Source organism: Heteronotia binoei, chromosome 17, assembly GCF_032191835.1.
Source record: "Heteronotia binoei isolate CCM8104 ecotype False Entrance Well chromosome 17, APGP_CSIRO_Hbin_v1, whole genome shotgun sequence".
Classification (NCBI taxonomy): Eukaryota; Metazoa; Chordata; class Lepidosauria; order Squamata; family Gekkonidae; genus Heteronotia; species Heteronotia binoei.
The window spans coordinates 30,361,336-30,373,525 of NC_083239.1; the positions used below are offsets into that span (position 1 = coordinate 30,361,336).

Sequence of the window (12,190 nt, forward strand, 5' to 3'; positions counted from 1 at the left end):
CTTAATGCCCGGAAAGCAGCTCCTTTCCTCCCACTGCCCTCCTTACCAGCGGAATGTCTCTGTGCTGTCTGAGTAGGCACCATGGCGTTTGGTTTTTCAGAAGGATACGTGGTTGTTGCTAAGGTGGAACTCTCCGTGCTGCTGTCTGCTGGTGCTATCACTCCAAAGCTAGAACTTGAGAAATATGGCTGGTATTGACTTTGGCCGAGGATGGTGTATGTAGGATACTCCTATCAAAAGGGAGAGTCAAAAAGGACAAGGAGCAAAAACAAATCCACAGTGCCCAAAATGTCGAAACAAAACCCCAGCTCTGGATCGTGGGCAGCATTGCCCCCCCCCATCCCATTCAGAAAAAACTGTTAAAGATGACTGATTAGGACAGGCATGCTGTTGCTCTTCACCAACAGCGCCTTGCTCAGATCCCTGGATCCCCAAGCTGACTGGAACCCTGGAATTTTGTACCACTAGTAGAGCCCCTCTCTGCAGTCCTGCAATGAATGCATTACTGACAAATACAGCTGCACGACATTCAAGAACGGTTTCTATTCGACAGCTGAAATACACACACTGCATGAAAATTCAGTAATGATGCAACCCCAAAAAAGGCAACAGATTGGGTTTTTTATATAGCATAAGAACTCTCCAGTTCTTCTTTTTTTGTAAGGCTATGTCTGGTACAGGAGGAAGATGTACCTGTTGAGAGATGCTGGCTACAGCAGATGATGAAATATTGACAGCTGCTGAGGAGGTGGAAACTGAGTTCACGTTGGTACTTGAAGCTGTAAAAACAAAAAATCAAAAGGATGACCAGGTGTTAATGCACCTCAGGAAAAACACACGGTGTTCAAACATGAAAGTGGAGGCAAGAGAGCACCTACCAGCATTCTTGGCTCCAACAGGTTTTCCTTCATCAAAAGAGAAGAGCTTTCCATGAGACCAGGGGTAGCCAACGGTAGCTCTCCAGATGTTTTTTGTCTACAATTCCCATCAGCCCCAGCCATTGGCCATGCTGGCTGGGGCTGATGGGAGTTGTAGGCAAAAAACATCTGGAGAGCTACTGTTGGCCATCCCTGCATGAGACTAATAGGATCCTGACCAATTCTACTTCCCACACAAAACTTTTTCCTGAAGAACTGAGCAGTGACTCACGAAAGCTCATAACATGACACAGATTTTGTTAGTCTTTAAGGTGCTACTGGACTCTTGCTCTTTTCTACTGCTATGGACAGACTAACACGGCTACCCATCTTAATCTTGTTGCTGTGTATTTTAACATTTTTGAGTTCTACTAGATTCTAAATATTTTTTTAAAAAATGGGGAAAACAAGATTTGGTCCTTCCATGCCCGCCGAAAAACTCCATCTTAAGGTGCGTTCTAGTAACATTTATAACTTGTGAACATAAAAACAAACTAGGTGCTCTCTGCAACCATCCTAAGTTAAGAATTTAAACATTAAACATTCAGACTGCTAGCAAGACAACAAGAGGCATCTGCTGGATGGGCAGGGGTGGGGGGGGGGGCATACAGCGGCTCTTAATAGGGCCTAAGCAAACAATTTAATCCCTGAAGATGGGTGGCCCACTTCAGATAGGACATAAAAAACCCACATAATGCTAAGAAATTAGTTTTTTATCATTCTGTGAAATCCTTCCAGGAAGTCTGCCAGCTAATGTGCCTCAGTTTTTGCAGTGGACAATTCGTCTCTGCGGTAAGTGGAACACTCACAAAGAGGGATTTGTTACAGTGGCAATGCCTCAGTGTTTCCAATTCTTAATGCAACTTCTGAAAGACCAAAACAAATCCCTTCTCACCTGTCCCTATAAGTGGCAGAAGTTAGTAAAGGAGCGGGCTGCTAATTTTCATCTGCGATGCTACTCACGCTGCTACAGGGCATGCAAAGTCTGTAGACCACCAACACTCCCATTTTAAAACCCATCGATCCAGGTGCAGCGACATGCAATGTGGATGAAAAATGCTTCCCCAGTTTTTCTCTGCCAGGGCCACATTCCTTCAAGGTCCACTCAATGGATGGGATCCAACCAGCTTTTCTGCTGGTGGAAAAGACAGAAGCATTTCCCCCCTCCCCCCAACTACTCAACTCCCCAATACACATGCAGCCCCATAGCTAACAAAAGCACACTTCTGCTAGCAAAGAGAACATGTGTGTTGTGGGGTATAAACTTCTGAGACTGTAACCTGTGTAAGATACAGACTAACACTCAAAACAAGGGGGATAACCTTCTTAAATAAGAAAGAAAAAGAAAACTATAGATTTATACCCCATCCTTCTCTCTGAATCAGTCTCAGAGTGGCTTACAATCTCCTTTATCTTCTTCCCCCACAACAGACACTCTGTGAGGTGGGTGGGGCTGAGAGAGCTCTCCCACAAGCTGCCCTTTCAAGGACAACTCCTGCGAGAGCTATGGCTGACCCAAGACCATTCCAGCAGCTGCAAGTGGAGGAGTGGGGAATCAAACCCACTTCTCTCAGATAAGAATCCATGCACTTAACCACTACACCAAACTGCTAATTTATTGAATTAACAGAAAGAGAGCCAAGTTAAATTAGGTAAATGAAAACAGAGGGGCTGCAGAAAGGAAATAAAGACGCATGTGAAATACAAACACAGCTTAAACTCTTTCCTTAACAAGCTACCTGCTACTAAGGGAGGAATTAAAAGGGCAGAATCGAGGCTGTTTCCTGAAGAGGGAGAGAGAAACTGACCAGAATCGAAAAAGCTCAGCAGAAGGGAGTGGGAAAAAAGAGAAGCTGACCCTACAGCTGGGGATAACAGAATGAGATCCAAAACCTGCTACTAATTGGCTGGGCTGAAGAGATAACTTTTAGTACCTTTTTGCTTAAGATTGAGGAGGGGAAAAGGTGTTGGCATTGGAATGTGGAAGTGATGAAAAGTCCATCTCTTTGGACATGATCTACCTTGAAAAGTGTTTCTTATGTGCATTGTGGAGGGGAGTTTTTCTTCTTTTGCATTACTGATTAAAGTATCAAGGAGAAATGTTCCTTTAGGGATATTAAGTTTTTTAGCTAGGCAAGTACTGATGACTGAGTATTTTACATGATGGAGTAGTGGGGAGAAATCTTCCTGTCCAGCACTTAAGGAGAAAATGGCTCGGGCTGGCCTCTTGCTCAATGTCTTGATTATTTGGGTTGTTATTAAGGCCAGATTATGAGGGATGGTAGCAGCCCCATGGCACAGCGTGGTAAAGCTGCAGTACTGCAGTCCTAAACTCTGCTCACGACCTGAGTTGAATCCCGGCAGAAGCTGGGTTCAGGTAGTCAGCTCAAGGTTGACTCAGCCTTCCATCCTTCCAAGGTTGGTAAAATGAGTACCCAGCTTGCTGGGGGGAAAGTGTAGATGACTGTGGAAGGCAATGGCAAACCACCCCTTAAAAAGTCTGCCGTGAAAACGTTTTGATGCAACGTCACCCCAGAGTTGGAAACGACTGGTGCTTGCACAAGGGACTACCTTTATGAGGGATGATGCTCTTTAAGTCCTGGGAGAGGGGGGAAGGCCCTTCGGTTGGCTCCCACCAGATATGGCTTCTGCATGACTAACAGCAGAGTCACTTTACATTAGTTGCACGCATGATTCACTGTCATTTTGATACCAGTTTGATCCAGACTCCATTTATCATTGCTAGGCGCATGCTAACATGTGCTTGCGTACAGGGATCCCAAACGGGAGTCCTCTGTGAGGGAGAGTCCCATCATGGCATCACACAGACCCCTTTAAACCACTCAAAAACGCTATGCTGAGGATAAGGGGACATACATGGGATGGATGTGAGTGTGTGTGCCGTCAGAAAACCTGATGAGACTGAGTGAAAAAACTGGCTGGATCCTTCCCAATGTTTGGTACTAAGGGGCAGCTTTGTGAAATGGAACAAAACTGCTGGGCAATGCTCCCCCTTAAGCTGTGGAGTCTTGTGAGCAGAAATTCAACTTTGTGAGCTACTGGTATTAAAGTTGTGAGCTACTGCATAATGCTCTGGGGCCGTCTTTCCTGAGCTAAGACAAAAGCATGTGAGAGCCAGAGGCTAAAAAACTGTGAGCTAGCTCACACTAACTCATCTTAGAGGAAACGCTGCTTGCTGCTGGGTATTTTCAGGCATGAGTGGTCCAAGTTGATACAGTTTTGCTTCTTGTTTAGAGGAAGCTGTTAGGAGGAACTAGAACATTAAGAACTGCATCTCGACCAATTCCGCAGGGCCTGCAAAACGGTCCTCTTTAAACAAGCGTATGCCGGCTACTGAATTAGGACCTAGAGTAGCCGTGTCTCAAGACTCTCGTCAGTATAGATACTTAAACTGGCAGGCACCAGCGTCAGAATATTATTATGCTGCCAGATTAATTTAACTCAAACTGTGAATTCTAAAAATTTTTTAATTATTAACGGGTTTTTATAATGTTTAGATGTTTTTATTGTTAACTAAGTTTTATCTATTACCTATTGTTGTACATGTATAGATGCTGTTAGCCGCCCTGAGCCGCCTCGGCGGGGAGGGCGGGATACAAATAAATTTATTATTATGCATGCTCTTTCCACAGGTCTGGCACCAAAGGAGGAAAAGAAACCAATGATGAACCCATGAAATCTGAGGATTCATGCTGGGGCCAGATTAACACTGGGTGTTATCAGTGATGGAAATGTTTCAATTCTAACGTCTGCTTAAGGCAAGAGTCATATAAACAGAGATAGACAGATGATGGTTAGATCTATAGATGGATGGATGGATGGATGGATGGATGGATGGATGGATGGATGGACGGACGGACGGACGGACGGACGGACAGACAGACAGACAGGGAAATGGAAGCTATTTATATCCCCCTTGACTAAACAAAATGTTTTTTCAACAAGAGTGGGAGAGAAACTATATAACTTTTCCCAGGTACATCATATTTGGTTATTGATCATGGCATGAAACTCTTAGCTATCAAAGATTTCAGGTTTTCACGGTTGGTAACATCATTAGGGTTTGTAGAATCTTTGGGGCTCAAGTGCCATGTTTTACTGGAGAAAGTTTCTCCAGTAGAACACGGCACTTGAGCCCGAAAGATTCTACAAACCCTAAACTCTTAGCTCTCCCCCAGTTGTTAAGAGCATGTGTCTGGGAATGGGGTGAGTGAGATAATATTGCAAGTCACTTTGGGTACCTTTTGGAGAGAAAAGTGGAGTATAAATTAAATAAATAAATACAAAATAAATAAAACCATAGTTAAATGTAAATCTGAGCATCATAAACACAGTCAAGGATTGGTTGCAAATGAATAAAAGAAACCAGGATCTGAAGACAGCTTTTAAAACCATTTTCTTTATTCTTTCATTTGTATCCCACTTTTCTCCCTAATAGGGACCTAAAGCAGCTCACAACATTCCCTCCTCTACCTTATATTCTACTTACAACCACACTGGGAGGTAGGTTAGGCTGAGTGTGTGTGACTGGCCCAAGGTCACCCAGCAAGCTTCCACAGTAAAGTAGGGATTCCAAACTGGGTCTCCTAGATCCTTACAAAATTATGCATGGGATACACGAAGAAGTACTTTTCTCCCTTTCCCACAATACAAGAACTTGTGAGCACTTAGTGAAATTAGTGAGCAGCAGGCTTAGAACAGACAAAGGGAAGTGCTTGTTCACCCAAAGAGTAATTAACACGTGGAATTCACTGCCGCAGGAAATGGTGGCAGCTACAAACACAGACAGCCTCAAGAGGAACTGGACAAACATATGGAGCAGAGGTCCATCAGTGGCTATTAGCCACAAGGCATAGAAGGAACACGAAATCTGGGGCAGTGATGCCCTGTATTCTTGGTGCCTGGGGGGCAACAGTGGAAGGGCTTCTGGAGTTCTGGCCTTGCTGGTGGCCCTTCTGATGGCACCTGTGTTTCTGGCACAGAGTGTTGGACTGGATGGGTCACTGGCCTGATCCAATGTGGCGTCTGTGTTTTAAGTCATAGCCACTATTGAACTGGTACTTTTGTGCTGTGCTTTAAGGCCAATTCCTTGCTTGAAAGGAAACAGAGAGATCTCACTGACCTTCCTATTTCTAACCTTGGTGGCCCTGATAAGGGCAGAAAACCGGGCTATAAATTTTGCAAATCAATCAGCCAAACAAACCTCCAATATCAGGAGTTTATTAAATGTATATCACTAAAGATGTGGGAGATTAAAACAACAATCCACGGTTACTGCTAATCAGAAAAGCACCACAGTGGCACTGAGGCGGAGAAAGGAGGTATGAATAACATGAAAGCTGTCTCAAGAATGAGTGAGCAACCAGCAGGTTTTGCAATTTGCCCGTTTCTTCATTTGTGGTCCATCAGCATGATCTGAGTTGCTGCACTTGAAATATACAATCTGTCCTCCAACACTTTTCTTTTTAACATGCACCTCTGAAATATCCCCATTCCCTCAAGTCAGCCAAGCAGTAAGGCCCTGACCACCAAGATGTTGTTCTGGCTCTTCTTTATGGAGTGGGATATGTCTTCTAAGAGTACCAGGAGGCTGGAGGAAAAGGTAGAGAATTCTGAGTGAGAACAGCTGGTGTGTCTCTTTCTCTGGCTGTCACCACCTTGAGTACCAAGCTGCCAGTGCTGAATACATCACCTGACACCTTGGTTGTGGACGGAATGGAGGGATCGCCCGTCAATCTTTAGCCCTTTAGATGTTTGTTACAGATTCAATCCTGATTTAGTCTAGGGTGCTGGGAAGGTAAGATTCTAACTGTCTGTGGAGGGGGAGGTAATATGCTTTTCTTTCTTATGCTTTTATCCTTTCTCTAGGGAGCTCAGGCATAGTTTCCTCAACAGCACTGCCGCTTCATTTTCATAACAACTCTGCAAGGGAAGTTAGACTGAGTGGCTTGCCCTCAGCTTTGTGGCTCAATGAGTGCTTGAAAATGGACCTCCCCAAGCCCTGCTCCAGCGCTCTAAACAACTACAGAACTAGGGCAGGGTGTCAAACATATGGCCCAAGGGCCAAATCAGGCCCCCAGAGGACTCCTAGCAGGCCCACGAGCAACTCACTGTCATCTGCTTCCTTCTCTCTTGCTTCCTTCTGCATCATAGCTTGCTCTACCAGGCTTGCTTAACTGCACAGGAGCTACAGGGCAAAAATATTGCAAGAGTGCTAATCTCTTAAGTATAAGTTTTTTTAAAAAATCTTTAATTGTGTCTGTCTGTGTCCTTCATAATGTTTATATCTCTGCTACCTGGCACTACATTTTATGACACAAATGGCCCAGCCCGACAAGATCTCGTTTATGTCAGATTCGGCCCTCATAACAAATGAGTTTGACACCCCAGAACTAGAATCTGATTCAGAGATCAACACAGACCTTTTTTTTTTTTGCTGGCATCATTAATAAGCACTGCTGAGTCATTGTGTAGCTAATTCCCCCAAGAATTTCACATTTGCTCAAGGACACATGATCCTTACCTCCCCTAATCCACAGTTCCCTCAGAAGCCCCATTTTCATCCACAAACCACAACCACAGGGCACCGCCCTTCCATGGCACTGCTGTCCATTAATCTGGATGCCATTAAAAGGAGGCACGTTCACTTTGCCTTAGAGGTGGGAAAGGCAGATGCATAGGCATGACATGGAGATTACTGCTAGCTGGTTCCACTAACCACAATGCAATTTTTTTAGAAACAATTTAAGCCCCGCCCTTTTAAGAAAACACAGGCATGCTGAATGCTGACATGCAGGTGACTCTGCAACACACCCACACGTATCCTCCCTCTCCCAAAGAGCTGCTTCATTTCTTCCCACCTCAGTGACTTGGAACGATGTCAACAAACCCAGGCCACTCAGAAAGGCAGGCGAGCGATGAGCAAGGCAAAGAGGGAAAGCGCGGCTGACGCAGGCACAGAGAAGCATGCACAAAACACACACACCCCAAGGCAAGCATGCCGGCCTCCCGAGTAGTGTCTGGTCCAGGCTACAGGGGAGAGGTAATGTAGATAGAAACCATGCTTGACCTTTACCTTGAACAGGGTAAGAATAATGAGCTGGGCTGGACTGGCTTGTGGTTAAGCCTGTAGTGCAGGTAAGAACACTGTGCTGACTTGGAGATGGAGCCTGAATTAAACCACTCTCAGGTTTCATACCTGGCCACAGTGCACCTGAATCAGATAAATGGCACCAGTTAAAAAAAAAAGCCATGCGCTGGCCCCTACGGAAGTTGCGTTGCCTGCTGATGCAAGTGGCGGTGGGGGAACACCAACACCCATTGTCTTGACAAAGAGAATTGTTAATTTTGAGGTATAGGCCCAGAGGAGAAAGCAGAGTGAAAGAGGATTTTCTTTTAAGAGCTAGCCAAACACTGAAAAGAAGGGAGAAAGAATATGATAAAGGTTAATTTGCAAGCCTTTGCAAAGTGCTGGCAGGGCAGATGAAGCAGTTATATTGAGCTGATGCTAAGAAAGTGCACATCACTTTCTGGCTTGCTCTGATTTATGTGTAGCGTTGCCAGGACTCAGTCCCTTGGTTCCTCCCCCCCCCCCCCAAATGTATGCCTTTCACATCTGTTTGCTTACATTCATACCCAGATCTAATCAGCTGCTGCACTGGTGCCTTTTTTCCTTTTAAAACTTATATTCACTTCTTTCACTTTCAAACAGACAAGAACAGAGGTCCTGAACCTTTTGGGCCCAAGGAACTCTGACACAGCATGGGGGGGGGGCATAGCCACAAAATGGCTGCTGCAGGAGGCAGAGCCCGCCACAATATGTCTGTCACCGCTTACCCTTCAGTCACACAGCGAAGATCCTTATGTTGTGCTGGCAACTGCTGCCAAAACAACATTTTTTAAAAAAAAATGTTTAAAAAAAACAACTCTCTGATGGCTAACCAGAAGCCTTGCTGGCAAAAGTCCCAACTGGCCCTGCCCATTTTCTAAAAAACTTAGTGGGTACCAGGAAAGGTTTTATTGGGCATTATGGTACCCTTGGGCACAACATTGGGGACTCCTGGCCAAGAACAATAATATTAATTCCTTAAGCATTAATTTAGCGCGCCTTCCCCTCGTCCCGGGGAGGAGGCATCGTCTGCACATGCCTAGACGAGGGGGAGGCGCCTAACCCACTCAGTTTCTTCCCGCCGCCGTATAGGTGCAGTAATTCTACTGATAGTGAGCATCCAGCAGCGGGGAAGGTGGGCATGTGTGACTGCACAGATGACCACTCGAGGATCATCAGTTACAGGTAAGAAACCTGTCCATCTTCTTCGTGGTCGCTGTGCAGTCCCACATATGGGTGACTGGCAAGCTACTTTATCAGGAGGCGGGTGCTGGATCTGTAAGTAGAAAGCACTGTTAGTTATTTGTACTCACAGTGTGGACAGCAGGGGGCGTCAGTCAAAGATTGATTGCAGCTCAGCCTGTCCGAAGGACTTGTCATGCCGGGCACGGACGTCTAGAGCGTAGTGCGAGGCGAATGTGGATGGGGACGACCAAACCGCAGCAGCGCAGATGTCCTCCATTGGAACGCCCTTGCAGAAAGCTGTTGAGGTTGCAACGGCTCTAGTAGAGTGAGCTCGTAAGTGCTCTGGTATGGGCTGTTTTGCCAGTTCATAGCATAATGCAATGGCGGCCACAATCCACTTTGAGAATCTCTGTGTTGAGATTTTTGTACCTTGATTGTGGGCTGCGTATGCTATAAAGAGTCTTGTGTCCTTTCGGAATTGTCGTGTTCTTTCGATATAAAAGGCAAGAGCCCTGCATACGTCTAAATTATTCAGGGTCCGTTGTCCTGCATCCGTAGGGTGCTGGAAAAAAGCAGGTAGAGTAGAGGGTTTCCCCAGATGAAACGCTGAGACCACCTTAGGTAGGAATGCAGGGTCAGGACGTAGCACTACCTTGTTGTGGGGGAAAACCGTGTATTGCGGGTCTGCTCTGAAGGCGCAGATATCGCTAGCTCTCCTGCCAGTGGTAAGTGCTACCAGCAAGGCTGTTTTCCAGGTCAGGAGATGCAGAGGAATGGATGCCATAGGCTCAAAGAGTGGCTTCATTAACTGACTCAACACGAGTGATAGACTCCAAGTAGGGTGGATTTTCCGGATTGGAGGGTGGAGGTGAAGGATTCCTTTCAAGAAGGCTTTAGTGGCGTAGTGGGAGAATACAGTGGAGCCCTCAATAAGGGGGTGGAACGCAGAGATAGCCGCTAAATGGCCTTTAGAGAGGAGTACGAGAGACCAGCATTAGAAAGGGCAAGGGTGTACGTTAGGATTTGGGTGATCGTGGAGGAATCAGGTTTAAATTTACGTTGAAGTGCGTATTCCGAAAAGCGTTTCCATTTAAAAGAATACGATTTCCTAGTGGCAGGTTTCCTAGAATTGAGTAGGACATGTCGGACCTCTGGTGGGAAGCTCAGAAACTGATTCTCCATGCTGTCAGTCGCAGGAGCGTCGGGTTGTGGTGTAGGACCTTGCCTTCTTGCTGGGAGATTAAGTCTTGGACTTGAGGAAATCGGAGGAATGTGTTGTTCGATAGAAGAAGAGTAGTGAACCAAGGTTGGTGCGGCCACCAAGGTGCAACCAGGAGGCAATTGGCGTGGTCTGTCTTTATCTTCTGTAATACCCTCGTGATGAGTGGTATTGGAGGGAATAGGTAGTGCAGTGGCCCGGTCCATGTCTGGAGGAAGGCATCCCCTGCCGACAGTGGAGACGAGGGGCCTCGCATGTAGAAGCAGGGGCATTGTGCATTGTCTGGGGATGCAAATACATCTATTTCCGGAGTACCAAACATCTGGAACAGAGGCTGAAGATAACGAACATTGATGGTCTATTCGTGGTCATTGACTGATTGGCGACTCAGTGTGTCTGCTTGAACGTTCTGGACCCCTGGTAGATGTACTGCTGTTAGGAAGATACCCTGGGAGATGCTCCAATGCCAAAGGGCTAGAGCTCATTTGCATAGTCAGGTAGAGGCAGTGCCTCCCTGTCGATTGATGTAGAAGACAGTGGCCACATTGTCTGAGGTGATCTGAACGTGGCGGTTGTGAAGGGATGGAAGGAAGGATCTTAGGGCTCTGTGGACTGCCAGGAGCTCTAGGCAATTGATATGGAGGGATCTTTCGTAGTCGGTCCACTGACCTTGCACTGTGAGTGTTCCCAAGTGGACTCCCCATCCCCACTTGGAAGCGTCGGTGGTGACAATCACAGAGGGAAGAGTCTGTGTAAATGGCATTCCTTCCAGGAGATGACGTTCCACCGTCCACCATTGCAACGATGGGATGATGTGGGACGGAACAGTTAGTACGGTACATTGGTGCTGTCGTTGAGGATGAAATGTTCGGACAAACCACAGCTGGAGAGGACGCATGTGGAGTTTGGCGAAGCAGAGAATGGAGGTGGTGACCGCCATGAGGCCTAGCATCCTTTGGAAGATGAGAGCTGTTTGGGAGCGATACATTATTATTTTGTTGGCTAAGGACTTGATATGTTGCACTCTGTCTGTTGGCAAGTAGGCCTTGTGGGAGATCGTTGATAGGTGCGCTCCTATAAATTGTATGGACTGAGTAGGAGTCAGATTGGATTTTGTCTTGTTGACCTGAAGGCCCAGGGTAGCCAAGAGGGAGAGGGTAGCCGAGACATCCATTTGGAGCTGTTCCTTGGATTGGGCGACGACTAGCCAGTCGTCTATGTACGGGTAGATGGATATTCGTTGTTGTCTCAGAATTGCTACTACCACAGCCATGCACTTTGTGAATACTCTTGGTGCTGCTGAGAGACCAAAGGGAAGAGCACGGAACTGATAGTGTTGATCTCCTATAGCTAATCTGAGGAACCTTCTGTGATGGTGGTTGATGGTGAGGTGAAAGTAGGCATCCTGCAGATCTATCGATGCCATCCAGGCCTGGTCTGGAATCAGTGGTAAGATAGACTGAAGAGTGACCATGCGGAATTTTTTGTGGCGGATGTGGAGATTGAGCATTCGGAGATCCAGTATGGGGCACAATCCCCCGTCTCTCTTTGGCACCAGGAAGTAGCGGGAATAAAAGCCCGTGTGATGATACTGTGGTGGAACTGGTTCTACAGCTCCCTTGTCCAGCAAGGTCGCAATTTCCAGAAGTAGAGGTGGGGAAGGAGGGATAGCTATGAACCTGTGGTGTTTTGGGGTTGAATTGAACTCTGTGGCGTACCCGTTTTGGATGATCACCAGGA

At 46.4% G+C, this 12,190-nt stretch overlaps 1 protein-coding gene across 2 annotated transcripts in view; it reads right to left on the bottom strand.

The window, feature by feature from the left end:
• EYA3 (EYA transcriptional coactivator and phosphatase 3) overlaps positions 1-12,190 on the bottom strand; it is a 75,873-nt gene that overhangs the window by 11,339 nt on the left and 52,344 nt on the right. The window contains exons 7-9 of one of the 2 annotated variants that reach the window (XM_060257902.1): positions 8,014-8,151; positions 694-779; positions 47-230 (exon numbers count right to left, since the gene is read on the bottom strand). In XM_060257902.1, the coding sequence (XP_060113885.1) occupies positions 47-230; positions 694-779; positions 8,014-8,151 (408 nt within the window). The remainder of the gene's footprint in view (positions 1-46; positions 231-693; positions 780-8,013; positions 8,152-12,190) is intronic. The other variant, XM_060257904.1, reaches the window with a different exon arrangement.